Source organism: Prionailurus viverrinus, chromosome A2 (assembly GCF_022837055.1).
Source record: "Prionailurus viverrinus isolate Anna chromosome A2, UM_Priviv_1.0, whole genome shotgun sequence".
NCBI lineage: Eukaryota > Metazoa > Chordata > Mammalia > Carnivora > Felidae > Prionailurus > Prionailurus viverrinus.
Genome location: NC_062562.1, coordinates 110,514,420 through 110,537,065, shown reverse-complemented (window position 1 = coordinate 110,537,065; position 22,646 = coordinate 110,514,420). Strand labels below are relative to the sequence as shown.

Below are 22,646 nucleotides of genomic sequence, written 5' to 3'. Positions count from 1 at the left end.
ATGTCGTTTTAGTTTACACTTTCATGTGCAATTTTCTTTTGAGCCTCTAAGAACTTGAAATAGCAAAAGAAGGTATCTTTTTTTTTTTCATGGATATACATCTTCAAATTTACATCCAAGCTAGTTAGTATATAATGCTGTAATGATTTCAGGAGTAGAATTCGGGGATCCGTCCCCTACATATAACATCCAGTATCCTCCTTAATGCTCCTCCCATTTAGCCCATCCCACCACCCACAACCTCTCCACCAACCCTCAGTTTGTTCTCTATATTTAAGTTTCTTATGTTTTGTCCCCCTCTGTTTTTATATTAGTTTTGCTTCCCTTCCCTTATGTTCATCTGTTTTATATCTTAAATTCCGCATATGAGTGAAGTCATATGATATTTGTCTTTCTCTGACACTTCTCTAATCTCGCTTAGCATAATACACTCTAGTTCCATCCACCTTGTTGCAAAAGGCAAGATTTCATTCTTTTTGACTGCCAAGTAATACATCCAAATGAAGGCATCTTTAAGCAAAGTCTCACCTCAGCACAGTTTCATACTCCATGTACACACAGATTTGCTCTCCTTCACTGCTCCTTAAAACATCTAATCTCTGGTATTTTTCATCTTATTCTATATGCTCTCCTCTGGAATATTTTATTCACTTTCATGGTTTAAAATATTATTTCAACTGTATTATAATGATTCCAAAATCTAAATCTCCAGCTATTGAACAAACAAGAATTTGAGCTATGGAGTGCCTGGGTGGCTCAGTCAGTTAAGTGTCTGACTTTGGCTCAGGTCATAACTTCACGGTTTGTGGGTTCGAGCCCTGCATCAGGCTCTGTGCTGACAGCTGGGAGCAGGGAGCCTGGAGCCTGCTTCAGATTCTGTGTCTCCCTCTCTGCCCCTCCTCCACTCATGTTCTGTGTCTGTCTCTCAAAATTGAATAAACGTTAAAATTTTTTTGAAAAAATGGTTGATCAAAAAGTAGAAAATCTACAGCCATACCACCCTGAACGCGCCCGATCTCGTCTGATCTCGGAAGCTAAGCAGGGTCGGGCCTGGTTAGTACTGGGGGCGCCTGGGTGGCGCAGTCGGTTAAGCGTCCGACTTCAGCCAGGTCACGATCTCGCGGTCCGTGAGTTCGAGCCCCGCGTCAGGCTCTGGGCTGATGGCTCAGAGCCTGAAGCCTGTTTCCAATTCTGTGTCTCCCTCTCTCTCTGCCCCTCCCCCGTTCATGCTCTGTCTCTCTCTGTCCCAAAAATAAATAAACGTTGAAAAAAAAAAAAAGTAGAAAAGCTGTAAAAGCATGATTTCAAAATACGACATAAATATGATTACTAACTAAAAATGATTAATGGTAATGTAACTATACTTCAGGCCTTAAAGCGATTAATTAATGTAACTATATCAGGCCTTAAAGTGATTAATTTTCTACTATACGTAAATACAATTTCTAAAACACTACAACAAGATGCTGCTGTAGATTTGCATTAACCAGATCACACACACACACAAAAATCAACACACACAAAAAATATCAAATTAACTACAGACATTTAAAATCTTTATTTGGGGGAAAAAAGGAAAAATTGCAAGTTGGAGGGCTTTAATATTACCCCAATGGGTGTGCCCGGGTGCCTCAGTAGGTTATGTGTCAGACTTCAGCTCAGGTCATGATCTCATGATTCATGGGTTTGAGCCCCACATCCGGCTCTGTGCTGGCAGCTTGGAGCCTGGAGCCTGCTTCAGATTCTGTGTCTCCCTCTCTCTCTGCCCTTCCCCTGCTCATGTTCTGTCTCTCTCTCTCTCAAAAATAAAATAAACATTAAAAAAAATTGTTTTTAATATTACCCCAATGGTAATCTTCCTAAAAAAAAAAAAAAAAAAAAGCTAAACGCATCAATTTATGACCACCTGGACCTGCTCATGGCCAAGCAATTAAGGATCCTACAGACATACAACGCTAAGTATGATCAAAGAGAAAACCCATTTAAAAAGCAGTAAATTTACAAGAGGAAAAAAAGCAAAACATAATAAAAGATATAGCAAGTTCAGGTTCAGTCTGAATCTTTAATATGCACTTGTTGTCTTTTTTGAAAATACCTATCAAAGCAAATGAATACTCAGTGATGAAAGTATCCTATATAAAATATCATAAAATGTTAAACTTATTCACAGAATCTAATGAATCTTGTAAGTTACAATATCTGAAGAAAAGAGAAAGTATATTCCTTATCCAAAGAGATCATATTATTAAATGTAAGAGCCAGGATTTAATACAACTTCAACTGGACTCAACAAAAATATTCTACTATTCCTTTTATTTGTCCCTGTTTCAGTTTACATTGATTAGATTATAGAAAGTCCATACATTAAAATTTAAAAGAACCTTTACATTTTTAAATCTTTACATTTTATAGCTTTAATTATGTAGTTATCATGAATGTTATAATTAGTTTCACGTTTAGAATATGAATTCTGGAAAAAAATATATAGTTCAATTATAGTAAGGTAGATAACACCACACATAAGTGAAACTGAATCCTATATGATGATTTCAAACATGCTCATCATTTACGCAAACAAACCTACCATAGAACTTTCTGGAATTAAGAAATCACATTTGCTGTGGTACCACATTGCTGAAACTTTTGCAAACTACTTGCTATACAGTAACTTCAAAATTATATAATTAATGTAGATGAAATTAGCATACAAATCCCATGAATGAAAAGCACACATATAATAAAACCCTTAAACTTTATAAAATTTCAACCCCTGAAAGGGCTTTTTATTTAATTCATTTCTCTGCCTGTTCAAGCTCATTCTCTGCACATGTTTCTCAAGACAGTGTTCTGGGTTACTCAGACACCAAAACAGGATTGAAATCCAGAGAAACACACAAGCTCAAGATGAATAAACACAATAGCTCTCTTTTGAAAACCTAATGAACTGGAAATGAACTGTTAACTAAAGACAAAAGGAAGACCAAGAAAAGAGCACGGGCAATTTTTTAATTTAAAATAAAGTCAACAAAGATCCATATTCGACAATGAGGTTGACTAAATGTTAGATCACCACATCATGTAAGTTAACTATTGTTATCCTCCCCTCTTAGAGCATTTTTTAGACTTCATGAATTTAGAACATTCCACTATGTAAATAATACTACACTTTATAAAATGGTGATTATTTTAAGTACATGTAATGGTTCAGAATTATTTTCCCCTATGTTACTTAGTTTTTAAAATAACCAGAAACTACTCCCTATAACAGCTGCCTATGCAGGAGTTGGGAATTAGATCTCAGGTCCTCAAACTTGTCAGGCTTACTGAAACCTAGACAAAATCATCTCTTTCTTGTGTTTAAGTTTTCCTTTCCACAGGTTAAATTTATGTATCTCAATTATAAAGATGTCACAAAATATAACCCATGACATATATAATGGAGTATATAAAAGACTTCACAGTTAATAATTATATTTTAATGGTGTAATATATACTATGAATATTTTATTGACATAATACTACATGCCACTGATCCGTACTATTGCCTCACTGAAAGAAAACTTTTCTGCCTTTTCTACCTCATTAGATACTGTGCCTCAGCAGACATATGAATTGTAATTTTGGGAATGCTGTCCAAAAGTAAAGTAATTTAAATGCAACACTGACATAATAATGAATATTTTAAAAAGAGACAATGAAATCTAACTCAAATTTTTTAGATGCTACAATTACTCTTACCAAGAATATGACATTACCATACTGATTCCAATCAGTCAACAAACCCAATGTCCACTGTTAAACTTGGAACTAATAGACACAATACAAGAGGAAACAAGCCTTTCCCTTAATACCACCCAATTTTAAAGGCTGGGTTATAACCACCCAAATCCTAGTCTCCCTGAATAAACTATTACTGGTCACAGTCAGTAAATTATTTAAACTTCTTAGATATTTTCCCTCTCAGAGGTAACATGATATTTGAGTTTAATACTCATTTTGTAACTTGGGTCTTCCTTTTATGCTCCTCTTTTCTTTTTAATTAAAAAAGTATGATTTAATCTTAACATTCTAGAATTTGGTGAAAAAGTTTAAATATAATGTTAAAGACTTTAGTCTTCCATTCTGTATTTCCAGAACCTAAGTCCACACTGACTTGTCAGGTCACAGCTCTATGTGATCCTATAACTGTCCTCAGGCTCCCCTCTGGTCTGATTTAATTTGCCTTGACAGGCAAAAATGGCACTTTACTGTGTTTAATCACCAACATCAGAAAACATCAATTTTGGATTGTGGGTATTTTTTTCTTTTTTTCAATATTGATTTATGTTTATTTATTTGAGAGAGAGTGTGTGTGCACAGTCAGTGGGGAGGAGCAGAGAGAGAGGGAGAGAGAGAATCTGCTGTTAGCAGATGCCCAATGCAGGTTTCGATCCCAGGAACTGCAAGATCATGACTTGAGCCAAAATCAAAAGTCAGACGCTTAACCAACTGAGCCACCCAGGTGCCCCTGGGTATTAATTTTCTAAAGACAGAAAAGACTCTACAAAGAAACTTCAAAGATACATAATTTAGAGGAGTCTTTATAAAAAGAAATAGGCACAGAAAAATAAAAGAGAACCCAGAAGAGCAATGTTACTGAGGAAATTGAATAGAACTTCAACAGCTTTTACTATTTTAATCTATCATTATTAATATTGTTATTAATCCTTAAAATATGTCTACGTGTGTCCATTGTGCATAAATTAAAAATAAAGTATCACCTTATTCTTATCAAATTTACAAAAGGGAGTTTTTTTTTTTAATACTTAGCTCTATTTGCACATTCCGTCTACACTAATAAAAATTTTTTTTTTAAGTCCCAAGACTGCCAGACTGCCGGCAGGTACAAAAGGAGCATCCAACAAAGAAGCAAAGAACCAGCGAATCAGGAACAATACTCATAAAGAGAAGGCAAAGGAGCAGAGAGACAGGCAAGGAATGCAAAGGGAAGTACTGATTGGAGAAGGATACAGCTGATACTAATTCATCCTAAAAAGATGTATGTAGCTTTCACATTTGCATCTTTAAATTCTTGTACACACTTCACTGTATGACCCAGCCAATCAGAGACCATGTAAAAAATTTACTGCTACAATTCCATAAAATATTTCTCATATCTGCATATTTATAGATAGAAAATAAACCCAATAGAACCAATAACTGTAATTGGCTACTAGCAGAGAGAGTATCTGGCAAAAGCAAAATATTAACATCTGAAACTAAGTCCCACAACTGTACATTTAAATCCATAATCTAAAATTTCAACATGAAATTTACATTGTTTTTCAGATATAAGTTAGTGAAACTGAGTTAATAAATATTTACTGAATGCCTACTATGGGACGGACATTGTTCTAAGTGTGTTAAGGTACAACAGTACACATAATACCCTCAAGGAGTTTCCATTCTAGTTAGTGAAACAGGCGATATATAGGAATTTTAAGTGCACCAGAAAAACCAAAGCACTATAATATAGAAATGAAAATGTTTGTAATGATTACTTCATTTGTGGCATAAACAGAATACAAACTGAAAAATAATTATCTGAGCTTTATTTTCTAGAATATAGTTTACAAGTTTTCAAGGATTCAGCATTCAAAGATTCCCTCAATTACTTCTTCAGTTCAAACTAAAATAACTAACAAAACTTCTAATCTTCTTACTTCCTTTGAAATATTCCCTAAGTAGTGCATTATAAATACTGAATAGGTACATTTTTAAAGGATTTCACATACTATATTTGTCACAGTTGCTGAAACACTAGACCTTGAGCTATTAGAGAGCAGAAATCTTTTTCTACCTCTTTTTCTTTTTTGTGAATTCAGCACCTGCAAAGGGTTTAGAATAAAGTGCAATCCTGAATTACAAATGTATTATATAATAATTTTAATCTAACAGTGTCAAAGAAAGTGCTAACTTTATCATACTTGAAAAATAAATATTTTGTTCAAAGTTGTATTTCAGAATGTTTTGATCAATTAGAAATGGATAAATAGTAGTGTACTTAAATCCTAAGTGCTGCTTTTCAGACAGTCAGAGCAGTATTAGAGTCATGGCTCCAAAGTTTAAGAAGATCCACCCAAGCTGGATTATTTAAACTTGCAATAAATAGATGTATTTTCTTGGAAAAATATCTATTGTTACAGTAAAACTTGAGTTTCCTTTTTAACAAGATTGTATGATTACTCGTTTATATTGTTCTTTCCGCAGGAATCACACACCCCCTGTTTGCATCCTGTTATTCACTTAGAGCTTCCCCTCACTTCGCTATACTGTTTTCCCTAGTAGGAGAGTGGTTTTACTCCACATTAGAATCCTAAACTGTCCGCATGCTCCAAGTCTCCTGGTTTGTAGCATTTAGCATCTGTTCAGATCTTAAACATTACCTTGAAAAATGAATTGTCTGCGTCCTTTCAAAATATTGAATTGCCATCCTACATCACTGGAGGCCTGGAAAAGACTGGAATCTTTTCTACTGATTGTATCTCTCAGTTTCCGTCTAATTCCGTGAACAACTTAGAAACTACTTAGGGTATACATTCCACTAAAACCTAAGCAAACACATTTATATTCTTCTTAAAATTTTGTACATTTGGATTTGTTTTTCTGAAGGCAAAGAGAAAATTTTTTAAGTAATTCAGGCGTAATCAAAACCAAGTTAAATCAATGCCTCAGACTCATCTAGGATCCATAATAAAAATACAGATTCCTTGGTTCTACACTGAAGCCACTCAGAATCAGCAATAAGAGGGGCATGCCCTAGAATATGCCTTTTAATAACCTTTCCAGGTTATTCTGATACACACTGAAGTTTAAAAACTGTAATGCAAAGGACCTAAAATTAAAGGTAATGTAACTGATGAAGGAATGATGAAGGATAATAAGATCCTATTGTTAAATACACTGAACCAGAATGAAAAATTAACTCATTAATGAAGAGCTAAGAAAATAACTGTTAATATGTAAGATCTCCCAAAGGAGCCCAGCTATGCTATAATAACATTCTTTGTAAGGTAGTTTGAAATCTACCTTACTTGTGGTATTCAACAGGACACATGTGTCTCATGAAAAAAATATATCTATATAAATTTATACATTAAACATACATATATTACTTTAATTAGCATATGTGTGTGTGCATAGATATAAACACACACACTGCCTAGAAAACGGTAATTATGTTAGCGCTTAAATGGTACCTGGCTACTCGCTAAGTAGGTTCAATGCTAACCCACTATTTCTTTTCTTTTAATTTTTTTTGAGAGAGAAAGGGAGAATCAGTGTGTAGAAGGGGCAGAGAAAGGGAGAGGGAGAGGGAGAGGGAAAAGGAGAGGGAGAGGGAGAGAGGGAGAGAGGGAGAGAGGGAGAGAGAGAGAGAGAGAGAGAGAGAAAGAAAGAGAGAGAATCCCAAGCAGGCTCTGCACCTTCAGCACAGACCCCGATTCAGAGCTCAAACTGACGAACCGTGAGATCATGACCTGAGCTGAGATTGGTCCAATGCTTAACTGACTGAGCCACCCAAGAGCCCCTTACCCACTACTTCTAAACAGGGCACAATCTATACATTTTTTCTTTTTTTTTTTTTAAGTGTATTTATTTATTTTGAGAGAGAGAGAGAGAGAGACAGAGAGAGAGGGAGAGGGGGCACTTGTGCTCACACATGCACAAATGAGTGGGGGAGAGGGAGAGAGGGAGAGAGACAGAGACAGAGACAGAGACAGAGAGAGAATCCCAAGCAGGCTCTATGCTTAAAGGGCAGAGCCCTACATGGGGCTTAATCCCAGGAACAGTGAGATCATAACCTTAGCGGTAATCTAGAGGCAGATGCTTAACTGAGCCACTCACGTGCCCCTTTTCTCTTTTTAACATTTATAGTTTGATTTCCTATCATACAGGAGCAAGAAACAAAAAGGCAAAAATGACTAACATCAATGCATCTTTACCAAAGTCAAGGAATAACATCTCTCTGGTTTCTAGTCAGTCAACTTTCTAAGGGCAGAAACCAGATCCTGTTTGTCATAGAACCCCTTGCCACAAGGTCAAGCAGTAAGCACTGCATGTGAACTAATGCTGAGGATTAGGACAGCTATTCCACAAAGCTGGGAGTGGTTACAGTCTATGATAGGGGCTCCCAAACTTCCACATACATCCAGCCCCACCACTCTACCAGAGTTTTATTCTGCAGGTCTAGGGTGGGCCCAAGATCTGGCATTTGTAACAAGTTCCCAGGTGACACTACTGCTTATCTGGGGACTACGCTTTGAGAACCACAGATCAGGGGAAAGTCCTCAGGACTGTGCTATATAAATGGTTCCCAGAAAAGAGAAGTAATTGGAAGATGGTTAGGAAAAACAACACAGGGCATCCAGAAACCAGGGTTCTAGTTCCAACTCTATCAAAGAATTACTGTTTAGTTGATAAACACACACTCACACTCACTCACACACACACACACACACACACACACACACACACACACACCCCGAATCCCACATAACCCATCCTAGAGATGAAGGATCTGGTGTAAAGGAAAATTCAAAGACTTTATAGATAAGAAACAATTTTAAGTGTCTACTATGAACCTTTAAACATATAATCTGACCTGAAATGATTATCCTCATAATCAGTGTGCATTGCTCAAATCACAACTGTTAAACTACATAGTTTTTATCCAAAATAAAGATCATACACAGCAAGCAAATAAAAAAATGCCCAGACTAAACACAGCAAACCATTTAAATATAAACCTGCAGGGGAATAACTGTTTTCCAATATTCTAAACACATATTATAAATTCAAGTATCTGTAGATGGGTCTAGGGCAGCAGCAGCAGCAGCATCTGAGATCCTGTGAGAAATGCAAAATCTTGGCCCGCTTGGGTGGCTCAGTCGGTTAAGGGTCTGACTTTGGCTCAGGTCATGATCTTACAGCTTGTGAGTTTGAGCCCCGCATCGGGCTCTATGCTCACAGCTCAGAGCCTGGAGTCTGACTCAGATGCTGTGTCCCTTATCTCTCTCTGCCCTCCCCCACTGCTGTTCTGTCTCACTTCTGTCTCTCAAAAGGAAATAAATGTTAAAAAAAAATGCAAAATCTCTGACTACCACCTAAGCCTACTAAATAAGAACTCCCATCTTAGTAAGATCCCTATGTGATTTGTAGATACTCAAAGTTTGAGAAGCACTGACTAGGGCACTCAGATTTTATCACTAATTCTTTACTACTATTTGTTAAATAGCATGATATATTTAAAAGAATCAACATTTCCCGAAAAAAAATCTATTTCTGACATATAAACAGATAAAAAGAGAAACTGAGGAATTATTTTACATAAGAATATACAATGAAACTTTATTTTTCAATAAAAATTTCCAATAAAATACTTAACTGCTATGAAATCATATATGGTTAGAAAGTAACTACATGGCTGAGTAAACTGAGGTACAGGGATGGTAAATGGTTTGGTTAAAATCAAATAGTTTATCATGGCACAATGAGATTGAAATCCAATTCTGACTCCTGTAATGTAATACTTCTTCTGGTGGAAAAAAATTATTTACATTTTCCTGGAGTAAACACACGGTTAATATATAGTAGTAGAAGTGTACATAATTTTTTTAAAGAATAAATATCTACCCAAACATATTGAAGGAAATAAGCAAAAATATGTCATAGTATATGTGTTTTATTCCCTTCATTGAGAGAATGGGGGGGGGGGAGGGACAGAGACTTTAAACAATTGCATTGGAAGGAGTAGTGGAACTGGAAACTATATGGGCATAACTTTCAAACCTATGATTTTCACAGAATGACACTACAAATCAGGCAAGTGGAAGCATCTTTCTGATGAATGAACCTGGAACACGTATTTTTAGAAATACTACAAGTTTGGCTCTGCTACTTAAATTTTAATATATAGCAATAAACAAAACTTCTTCTTACCATCAAAGAAGCTCTTGGCTCTTAGGTAACTGACACTGAGCCTGAGAACTGAAAGTTTGTCCAGCTTATTAATAACATCTTGTGGAAAAGGCAGCAGGCTAGCCAAACGGTCCAACTCTGTATTAAGCCGGTCTCTATGTCGCTTGGAAGGATTGGACTTGATTCCTTCAGGTGGGATTGGCTTGACACTGAAAAACAAACAAAATACCACAAAATAAGATAGATAAAGTAAAAATTTATATTGCATTATAGCTCTTCAGGTATTTCTCTAATGAAACACACACCAAAAAGTCTACTCAAGTTTACGTAAATCCCTTCAAAAGGCTCCTTTGTATCGTAATTAAGAAAAACAAAAAAAATTGGTAAAATTCCTCATAATGTTTTATTAAAAGCTTATGAACTCAAGAAAATGCTGAGTGCATCTTATATACTTCATACTTCCTTCACTTCATACATTTGTGGTACAGTGATTCCCAGTAACAAATCCAGTAGGATTATTTTTTCAAACCCAGACACTGTTCCAGAAAGAAATGAAAAAGAAATCTGCAATTAATTATGTGAAGATTATGCTTCCTTTGCTATCTTCCTCCAGAAGCATCTTGGCATCATTTATGATGTAGATAAATAGGAGCTACCCTAATCACCCCAGCTTCCTATATTTAACACTTTCATCCTGTCAGTGACAACTATTCAAAGTCCTTCTGGCACCTCTATATGGTCATCTAGGCATTTAATGGGGTCCTCCAATATTTAAAAAAAATTGGCTTTGGTTATTTATATTTGTTGAGTGACAGATATTAGAGGTTAACTGTAATTCCTTACAAATTTTGCATTCAGGGCTGGTCAATAATTCTACTTAATTATTAGCTTTCATAGCTTATGTCTTAGAAAATTCAATGAATCCCCAACATGTAGCATGATTTTCATCTGAGAGAAAAGATATTTATAGTTAAGAGTAGAACCTGAGTTCAGATATGAGAAACTGCATAACTTCACAGAAAGGTCTTAGCCAGGATTTCACAGCAGAAATTCATTATTTAAAATGAACTGACAGATCATCACACACACAATGAAATATAGACAAGATATTAAAAAAAAAAAAACCAAAAAACAAAGATCATGCCTCTTCACCTTTCCATTTGCCAGAAAAATAAAATCTTATGCAGGGCATTCTTACAACAAAGACATTTCCCTCCAGCCTTTATTGAGAAGACAAAGGCATTTTCGACAATTCAAATGATGGCATCTTCAAAAGTAGAAATTGGCCTGAATATAGTGCTGATTTAATCGAAATATTTCTAGATACTTTATGTTTTCAATGTTGTATGTGGAGAAGTAATAATTTATTTAAAAATTAATAAAAAGTCAATAAAGGGGCACCTGGGTGGCTCAGTCAGTTAAGCATCTGACTTCGGCTCAGGTCACGATCTCACGGTTCACGTGTTCAAGCCCCGTGTTGGGCTCTGTGCTGACAGATGGGAGCCTGGAGCCTGCTTCGGATTCTGTGTCTCCCTCTCTCTCTGCCCCTCCCCCACTCACTCACTGTCTGTCTCTCTCTCTCTCTCTCTCTCTCTCTCTCTCTCAGAAATTAATATTAAAAAATCTTTTTATAAAGTCAATAAAAATTTTAATGTTTGTTATATATTGTTCCCAACAAGTAATTTCTTCAAAACTTATCTATTTCTGTTTTTATTACAGTTCATGTTATTATTTTTTTTTTTTAATGTTTTACTTTTTAAAACAGAGAGAGACAGAGCATAAGTGGGGATAGGGCAGAGACAGAGGGAGACACAGAATCCGAAGCAGGCTCCAGGCTCTGAGCTGTTAGCACAGAGCCCAACGCGGGGCTTGAACTCACGAACTGAGATCATGACCTGAGCCGAAGTCGGACGCTTAACCAACTGAGCCACCCAGGCGCCCCCAGTTCATGTTATTTCTACAAAAGTAAGAATTAATAAATTGATAAAGTATATGGCATACATACAAAATAAATCAGGTACTTTCTCCAGACTGTGTAATTGCATACTTAACAGAAACAGATGATTCTTTCTCTATTTTTCCTTAATCATACTGCATTTGTAATCAAATTCAAGTCATCTCTAAATTTCTTCAATTAATCAAATGATTTTCAAAAGTTACCTATAATGCATGTCTACCTCCCTGAATAATTCTCTGATTAATTTCTTGTTGACACAAATATTTACTTGCAGTTATCATGTCCTGGGTAGTCTAGGAAAACATTCCTCTCCTACATATTCAAAAAGTGTTATGGGAGCAAAGTATGTGAGCAACTAACTACTTGAATTAAGATCTTTATAGACAAGGTAGTATCTGATATGGACCTTTAAAGATGAACGGGATTTCAGGAGGAGGCAGGGCTGAGAAACGGTGGCCTGTGAAAAGTCCCCTGTCCGGAGTGTGAAGCATAGAGTACAAGAGAGAAGAGAAAGGGGAAAGTGGTTGTGGCCACATTCATGCAACAAATAGTAAACACCTACCATGGGCAAGGCACAGAAGACTCAGCAGTGAACTATATTACATGTACTAATGTTCCTGTTCTCATGAAGCTTACATTCCAGTGGCAGGAAACATAAATAACTAGTTGAGTGAATAAATAAACATATAACTTTCAGAGCTGCTAAGTGTTAAAAAGAAAAATAAAGCAAGATAAGGAACTAAAGAGTGACAAGCATGCTGGTTTTGATAGCCAGGAAGGGTCTCTGATGTTACATTTCAGCACAGACATAAATACAACGAAGGAGTGAGCTGTGCGGGTATCTGATGAAAAAAAAAAAAATGTTCAAGATAGAGCAAACAGACAATTTCCTCACAGAAATGGTGTAAAATTAGAGTCTGGTATCTGGGAGTCACCTTAAGCTCTGAGCTGGGATTTACATGACCAGTCTTGTGTTTTACTAAGCTGACTCTGGCGATGACGAGCATGAAATGTAGGGCAACTCTCAGTGAAGCTAGCACTTGTTTCTAAAATACAAATCTACAACACTCCTCGGATTTAAAAATTTCAGTCGCTCTGGACAGCCCATGTTCCTTAGCCTAGAAGCAAAACACCTCTTGATCTTTTATAGCCCCCTAACTATTCCTCTGGTCTCATTTCCTGCAGCCAAAGCCTTTCTTGTCCATTATACTCCAGACAGAAGAAAGTACTTAGTTATCAATATATATTTTGGTGCTTTCATACATGTTACTCCCCGGAATCCTCTTGTTCTGTCTCATCCGCTACAAAGCCGTGCTCAGTTAGATGACTTCTGTAAAGTCCTCCCTGACCTACTCACAATGGATCCCTCTTGTACTACTTCTGTACCTTATGCATCTTAAGCAAATGTCTTATACAACCATTCCATTAAGGAATATCCTGTGCAGATAGTATTTCCAATAAACTGGAAACGCATTTTGTCTTGCACTCTTGGTAGCTTTCCAGTAATGATTATAAAACATTGGGGACAAGACAGTAACACAATGAACCAAGACAAACTAAGAGGACGCAGAGAAATAACAATCACGATACAAAAAAAGAAAAAAAAAATCATTCAAGATATTGCTCCATGAAGTCCTGCTGTCATTCTTGTGCTGTCTCTCTGCAATGCTCAACCATGAGCTAGATGAACCTACTTCTTTGCAAAACATAAAACCTTCCACAGCTCTAATGTGTTATCTATCATACACATTACGGAATATTTAGCATGAGATCAAATTTCTTACGTGTTATGCAACTGGTAATACTTAGACTTGTTTATTGCTCTTATGCCTGTAAACTTGATCGTTTTTGTATCCCCAGTGCTCAACATAGTACTATCCACAGAGTGGACCTTCAATTAATGTTTGCTGATCAAAAGTATCTGGAAAAAGAGTTATCAGGACCTGACCAAAGGCAGTGATAGGAAAGAAAGTAAGTAAGGCCTGGTATGAGATACTTCAACACAGCACTTTATGCCCATCATAAAGCTTGCTATATAGCAAGACTCCAATGTTTGCTGATGGGGCACAGGAAGTACGGAAGAGGAAAACATGGAGTGAGGAAGAAGCAGGTTGGGGTAAGGACTATACTTCCTAATGGAAGGTACACCAAACAAAGAGAACGAGACGAGAGGACAGAGCTTGATGATACAGACATTTAGGCATAGCATTGGGGAAGAGGCACAGGCAAAGACAACAGAGGAGGAATTACAAGAAGACAGGAAAAGAACCAGGTCGGAATATTCTGGATATTACAAAACAAAATCAAATACACAGAAAAATTAAATGAGAAGTACCCACCGGATGTGGCATTTCAAATGCACTACTGTTAAAACTAAAGCAACCAACGTGGCATACTCTGTCACTGATTTTGTGAGAAATGTTTACAATTATTTTGTGAAAGTATTTCATTCTTATCTACACATCTTAAAGATGCGCATAATAATTAGATAGAAAAAGTAAACTTACATCAGTTACACCTGACTTGGGTTATGCTAGTACTTTTACTTTCGTATCGCCTTTAAATCTATGCCAAAATATATACTGCCAACTACCTATTTAAATGAGAGGCTATATTTGAAATATAAACAAACATCCCTGTAACCTTAGACTTGGGAGATCTGAAGTTAAGATATCTCTTGACATAGAGAGACCACTGATGTCGATAAAGCAAAGAAGCAATTTATTATTTTCTTAAAGCCTTACCTCAAAACCTTGTCCCAACCTGCAAATCAAAACTGTTGTGAAATCAAGACTCTAGCTGACTGTGTGCCATGCTTCTGTTTTCAAAGCCCTGCATGCTGTAAGTACTGCTATTGACAAGCCCAACGCCACATCCAATGCTAGTATGAGTGCCATCTTTAAAGCCTTTTCAATATCCCAGTGTAGAGTGTCTATTAGACTCCTCACTTGCGCCCAGTGTTGAAAACAAGCTAAATGTCTAACCCAGTTTAATCTGGGTTACTATAAGTTACTACAGCTGTAAATGTTTATGTTTTCATATGACATTTATCATAAAACCTCAAATGTCACACAAAGATACAGTTTCAGTAATCCTATGAGATTAAAGCAACGTTTTCTAACAGATTACCTATCGCAGTACTGAGTCTGCTCTATCAGCTTTTTCCTCTCAGTGATTTAATCTATTCCCACTGCTTCTGTCAATTTACCAATAAATTGCTAATCTTTATTTCCAGCTCCTGTACCTGGGTGTCTTCTCATTTATATTTTCCAGAATTTAGGCACCCCCTTCTTAGCATGTGATACGGTACTACTCTTCACTTTAGCCAATGGCTATGAAACTGAAATAATCCTCAATAAATCTCTGCCCCATACTGACTTTACTCAAGCCATTCATTCACCATTTCCACCTCAATGGCTTCAGTGTGTACTTATTTATCTCTGAAAGTAAATGTTAAATGTTTCAAGTCATAAATTATATGATTAATGTAACATTGGACAGGTGATCTGTGACACAAATAAAGTCATATTTCATTGGCAGGGTGAATACAGATGGATATTTTACTTTCCCAGATGAAGGGGGAAAAAATCTACAGAAACTTCTGAGAATTCTAGCTGAAAGTCACTTTTAATGAGCCAGAATTCTTCAATCACCTGCTGCTGCCACTGTATAGTTGTGATGAGTCCTTCCCTTTCCCCCTTTTTGCTATACCTAAGGATAGGCAATAAGGTTCAAACAGCACATAATCTCTAGCACAAGACTTTAACAGTGAAAACCTGGAACATGAAAGATGCCCTAGAAATCACGGTTACTTCCAAAATCCTGAAAAAAGTCACTGAAAGTGTTTCCTTTTTCCTTTCTTATATGAATGTACATTTTTTTCAGTATGTCCTTTGAAACCCATATAAAAAGTATCTACTATACTAAAATCACTAAAACATGAGAATTTTAAGAGGTGGTCAATTGTTTAGTAAATAATTGTAAATACTGACCGTGTGCATGGTATTAAGAAGCTCTGGTGGCTACAAACGCAAATAAAAGCCTGAGCTAACCTTGAAGAACTTATCTTTCTTACTAGGAGGAGATGCATTATAAGAAGGCAATATCAAACAAATGTGCCATACAGTTGCCATAAAAGTGATGCTCAGGAGTTCAGGAAAGTAAGAGCAGGTAGAACAATAGGGGAAGGTTCATGAAGATCTGGCATCTAAACCAGGTCTAAAAAGACAGGTAAGTCACTTCTGGTTTTGTGACAGCCAAGTACACAGCTCTCTAAAAAGATCCTTCTCTTCAGATAATTCATGCTAGAAAGGAAAACAAGAGACAGAAACAATCTGTATCCAATAAACCTAAAAGATAGCTAAACCCAGATATAAATAATACGGAGATGAAAAATAGGTACAAACAAAATCAATGATAACATAGAACAGGAAGGAAAATGTACTCACAGTATATTACTTAGCTCAGCAGTAAACAATATTTACAGTTAAAAAATACGGAAACACCCAAAGTTAATTTAATCCGTAACAGTGAAAAAGTTATATTGGGAGAGTGAAGAAGGTGAGGGGGGAGGAGATATGAAGTAACAATCACTTTAACTATGACAATAAAACATCAACAGAAAATACCTAATATGCTGAAAAGATAGCGTGATACACATACCCTTGACTTGTTTAACCATGCATGTGTTATTTAATAGGAATACTGTCCCAAAAAAGTATTTCGATCAAAGGGAAAAGAGCAAAATGAAAAATATAAGACAAAGCAAACAATACACTTCAAGTAGAAAAATCTGCAAATAAACTATTACTACTAGTATTACAACTTCATACACACATGCGCGCGCGCACACACACACACACACACACACACACACACACACTCACAAACCCAACATTTAAGTTGAATTACCTACCCCTCCTCTCTTTTTTGCCTATGAAATGGACAATTCACATTTTAAAGCAAAAATGCAAGGACACAGGCACTCTCCCATACTATCCACAGGAATAAATTTTTTTGTAGAGTAATTTGATACTATTTCAAAGTATATTTGGCTCAACCTTGAAAGTATGCATACACACCTTTGTACCTCCAAATTCCACATATAGGAATTTTTCCTAAGGAAACAACTAAGAATCTGCATAGAAACTCATGTATCTCAAGGATATTCTCTGAAATACCAGATAAAATATTAAGAAGTTGGAAGTAACAGAATTTCCCCCCAAAACCAAAATAGTTAAATAAACCATGGAACATTTACAGAATGGAGTACTATGCAGCCACTGAAAACCATATAGGAATTATAAAGGAAGGGAGGCAGGTAGTAAATCATAAGAAAGACCAAGAGGAAAGACCATGAATGCAAGTACGGAGGTAAGCACAAGTCTGGCAAACAGAAAATCATTTATTTCATATAACACTAATTAATGTTATTATTGCAAATAACACTAATTATTTAAGGAGAAATGGGGGCATTAAGGAAATCCCTAGTATATGGGTGTGCCATAAAAATCACTTACTTACCTGAGCATTATTGTGAAGTTGGTAATAACATAAGCTTTGTAGCCATAAGACCTGAAATCTGATATTCAAACTCAGCTTTCTCATTTGCTACCTAACAATTCTGAATCTGAATCCCAGATCCCTATCTATAAAATAAATAGTAATACCTTTTCACGCTACCATCATAAAAATAAAATAAAATGTAAAACATCATGCATATATATATCACAATAAGTACTAATGAACAGAAGCTTTTTGATAAACTTTTGGGCAAAAAAAATCCATTTAAAAAAAAAACTGCGGAAGTAGAAAGGTACTGTTGTTAGAGATTTGCATGGTATTTATTTCTAAGTAACTGTCCTAATTATATACAATGCTAAGCATGCACTATATAAGTTTAGATGTCAGTGAAGTACCACATTTCAGCCATAATCATAATTGAGAACATAATCATATACTGCCTCTTACAGGAGAACTGATTGTTCTGTGATAATGTAAGCTATAATTATTTATAGAATAGAATTTTCCATTTCATTTATATCATTAAACAATGATTTACAGTCTTTACAGTTTATAAAAAGTTCTGTTCTTCTCATTTTAGTTGTGAGACTGACTGTGTAGGTATTGACTATGCTCCTTTACTGGTCAATCACTTGCTTGGATCTACAAGAGCAAAGAAACTAGGCCTCATCCTTTAGTTTAGACCTAATGCTCTTTCCATTTATTTCTCATTTTTCCCTCTTTCTGCCAGTTATTTTTCATAAATGCTGACAACTAAACACTTTCACTTATTCATTTCATAGTTCCAATATGTAAGGATCTCTGTAGTCATTATGCATAAACTAAGGAAAGCTATCTGAAAAATATGATAAAATAATAATTATGGAAGTGAAAAGACCTATCCCTTTATTTTAAAAGCTATTTGGGAAATGATACCATAGTATATTTATATGAAATACTTTCAGTAAAACAATATATAATTTTATTCCACTACTATATATAAATGAGGCTTATGAAGCTTAAATAAACAGTAACTTAGCAAATACAGCAACAAAGACCATGCTTTTGTATTATATAACTAGTATATTAACGAGGTAACCAGGATCATCTAATACTGAGAAGTTATTACCCATACAGGCATTTCATGATGGCTGTCTTGATCACCACTGCTGTGACTATCATTTTTAAGTGTAGATGTCATTTACTCAACACCTATTATTTACCAACAATCAGTAATAACTTTGTAGAAAAACAGTAAACTGAAGTACCGTTCGACTTTTCCAGTAGTAACAAAACTTTAAAAAATGTAAAAATATATACAAAGTTATTATCAACAGGAAAAAAAGATTCTATTTAATTCAATGGTATCCTTTTCACCTACCTTCATGAGACAAAGTAACTAAACAAATGAACAACATTTTCATCTCCAAAGAAAACAAAACAGGAACCTAATTTAAATTAAAAAGAAGAATTTCATTTGTTTGTGTTCTAAGCAGAGTGATTACATATAGAGCAACACCTTAAGGAAAGCAACGGTAGAATCCATGCCTAAGGGTATCTTTGGAAATTTCCTTTAGGAACATGGGTCTGGTGCAAGGTTGGTTAGGATCCTTTAATTTCCTAACTTAATTATTGCAAAAAGAAGGGAAACATTTACTGAGCATCTACTATGTACAAGATACTTTAGTGGGATTAAATTTAACACATTTAAGTTGTATTTGGTGCCAATTAGATAATTTTCAATGTTAGACTTGCCACTAGGGGGAGATTATCTTGTTTAATACAGTCAATTGAAGAGGCACTGGAAGAGCTTCAGATTAAAGTTGTCACATACTTGATTATAAAATTTTATGAAACTGGATATTAAATTGACTGTATTGTTAACAGTCCTATAATTATGATACAACATATGTTTTTTTTTTCTTTAAGTAAAATAAAATGACTCTCACTTAAGGAATCAAAGTTAAATACCATTTTCAGCTCAGACTAGTGTTTTTCTGATAATGCTGGCATATTTTAGACCTCATTAGCTAAAAACTAGTAATTTAAATGCATGTTAAACATAGCATTAGGTTTAATGGCCACATTCCTAAAATAAACCTTGACTAACTGCATTATAGAGTAATCCGTTTTTCATTCAGGTAAAAACAACTTATAATCAATTTCACGTGATTCTGCAAATGCCAGCACTAGGCTTTCCTTAAGGGAGCGATATGGTGACATGTTAAGGCATTTATATGACTACAAGCAACACAAAGTGCTCAATAAAGATCTGATAAAATCTATACTAAAATAAAATGAATGTGAACGTGGATAATGCTTTAGTTATACTGTATTACAAGAGATTGTTAAATACAAATGTATTTACAAGTTTTCTGAAGTATATTAAAACGCTAAAATAAAACAACGAAAGATAGATCTTACATAAATAAAATGCTAACTAAAAGCCAAAGATGTTAAACTTTATAATGAATACAACATTAAGGCTTTTGATTAAAAAAAGTCATCTAGATGCTTTGCTATGACAATGATTAAAACCTAAAAATTCATCACGGAGATCTTCAAGTTTTCTGACCATACACATAAAATCCATGATACTGCCTTTATAATTAGGCTAAGTATACTACTGTATTAACAAATACATAGAAGAGGCATTTGGGATGCCTCTGGTTATTTTAAATAACCACCAAACACAAGGCCGAGTTAGACAAATACATTTTTATATAAGGAACTCCTTTATAAAATATAAGTATTTTAAGCCAATGCCACAGAATTGGCAAGGCAGAAAACTGCTGACTAGGCAGTATTCCTAATGCCAGCCACACTGCAGGATAAGACTTCCAAATTTTAATCAGTCTACTTATAGGTTAGTATCTCCTCTTAAGGCCAAGTCTAGACCTGAAGAACTATAATTGAAATTCTAAAAGGAAATTAAAACTTCAGAATAATGAAACTTTTAAACCTGTTACTGGTTCCAAACACAAATTCTGAATTGTGATTTTTCTGATCTGGATTAGTGATCTAAACTGAGTTTTAAGCAAAGTGTACACTCTGACTTGTTCTGAGTAAACGTTTCTGTTCTTAAAATGGTTTATGAAGATTTGAAAAAATGTTAAGTAGCTCAAAGATCAAATTAGTAATAAACACGTGAATATAACGATCTCAGCAATCTGTGTCAAGCATTAATTTTTTTCCTGAAACATTATTTTAATGTATTTACCATCTCACACAAATATATATCACCAAAACAAATATCTAAGTTTCTAATTAATCTATTAGAATCGATAAAACTTTGAAGGAAGGGAAAAAGAGAAAAATGCTAAGAATGCAAACGTGTTTCAGTAATTCCAGCTTTAAATCTTTCACTTTACAGACCCTAAAATCACTTCAAAAGTGGTAAGAAAAGTCCCCAAAAGGGTGGCTGAAAATACAAATCCCCCGCTGTATCCTGTCCACTACACTCAATTCATCCCTGCTCCCCTGTATATACATTTCACCGATATGATCACGTTGAGCGCTACAAAATTACTGACAAATAAGTAAATAAGAGCTAAGAGAAAGCCGGTTGCAGAGACCAAAAAATACCTTCAGAGGAACTCAGACCCTTTTTTGCAGACGGCACGTGTTTAGCTCTTTAAAACATCTGGCCCTACCAGGATGAAAATAATAACCGTCCTCTAACCCAACCAATGAGAATATTAAAAATCGAAGAGGATTTCAAGGCGGTTTTGTGTTAATTAATCCACCAGTCCCACTGGGCAGGCTAGACCAGTCAACAAATTAAGACAACAGAAAAGAGAGGTGCAGATGGGTGGGGGTGCGGGAGGGTGCGTGTGCACCGCGAAGTGGGAGGGGGTGCATTTTTTTAAACGCGATCATTAAAAACTAAAAATCCAAGGCCTGGGTCTGTCGGCCGGCCTCTAAATCTCGATTCCACGGACTGTACCGCGAATGAACCTAATCTCTGCACGGCGGGGATTTGGAGGCGGGGTGGGGCCGCCTCCCGCACCGGGGTGCAGTGGCGCACACTCCGCGCGGAAGACTAGCTCTGCACACTCACGTTTTCTGCACCGGCTTCCGCCGCTTGCGACTGGCGTAGGTGATGTGAGAGCTGCTGCTGTTCATGGTGCTCCGCCGGCGGCGGCTCCTCCCCAGGAGCGGGCGCAGACGGCCAGGTTCCCGGGACCCGGAGCGACCCGGACGACTGCAGCGGCCGGCGCCGGATTCCACGAAGTCGCGCCCGCTCCACCTGCGTCCTCGCGAGGACGCCGCGCGCCCCGAACCCTGGCTCCCGCAGCCCCCGCGCGTCCAGGTGCGCCGCCCGGGCCTGGCGCTGAGGGGCGAGGGGCGGAGACCGGAGAGCAAGGCGGCGCAGGTGCCTTCAACACCGGCAGAGGCGGCGTAGCGCTGTCCGCAGGTAGGCGGCCCGGGTGGAGGAGGAGCCTGGGCAGCCTGTTTGCAATACCGGCCTGGGTCGCGCGCTGTGGCGCCGCGCCCCGTGACCGTCGCCGCGGCCCCTCGGGTAAGGGAGGCGCAGCTCCGCTGCTCCTGGGGCTTCCCCTATCCCGGGTGCTTCCCGCCTGCAGAGCTCAGACTTCGGCCGCACTCCCGTACCACCAGCGTCCGCTAGACTATGCAGCTGCCTCTGCTTTGAGCCGGTGGTCCTGATCACGTTTTCGGGACCGAGCGTCGAGGGGACTCTCCCAGCGTTGCCTCTGGACTCAGTGCACAGCGGCTGAAGAGCAGAAGCGCCCCGACTCCACTGCGGCCCCGCCCAGCTCGTTGTAGCCCCGCCCTATGCCACTTGGCCACGCCCCTCATTACATTCCCTTGAGGGCCCCACCCTCCCTGCGCGTGATGACGTAAAACGTAACGACGCCCTCCCCCCTCCGCGTAGCCGTCTTCTTTAGGTCAAGGGGAGGATTCTGTGGAAACATTTCCACACCTCTAGAAGGGAGGTGTGACAACAGATTACGTAGAGCCAAACTCTGTAGCTAGACTAGCTCAAGGAGACATGCCAAATAGTGAGCTTAACTTCACCTATGTGAGAGACAGTGACTCAGCTAACTTTTGGCTAAGAGTTACAGTGAGCTGGCAGATAACCAATGGGACTCTAAATATTTTCCTAGAGGGGAAAGCTTCATTCAGGAGGCCACATCTGAGTTGAACTGGAAGGCTAAGAGTTTCCTTGGTCTTTTGTTGTTGTTGTTTCCTTACCAGTCAGAATAAC

General features: G+C 37.1%; 1 protein-coding gene across 1 annotated transcript in view; it reads right to left on the bottom strand.

The window, feature by feature from the left end:
- AHR (aryl hydrocarbon receptor) overlaps nt 1–22,178 on the bottom strand; it is a 54,432-nt gene extending 32,254 nt beyond the window's left edge. The window contains exons 1-2 of the mRNA XM_047849377.1: nt 21,477–22,178; nt 9,979–10,166 (exon numbers count right to left, since the gene is read on the bottom strand). Of these exons, the coding sequence (XP_047705333.1) occupies nt 9,979–10,166; nt 21,477–21,541 (253 nt within the window). The 5' untranslated portion in view covers nt 21,542–22,178. The remainder of the gene's footprint in view (nt 1–9,978; nt 10,167–21,476) is intronic.
- Between the last annotated feature and the right edge of the window lie 468 nt (nt 22,179–22,646).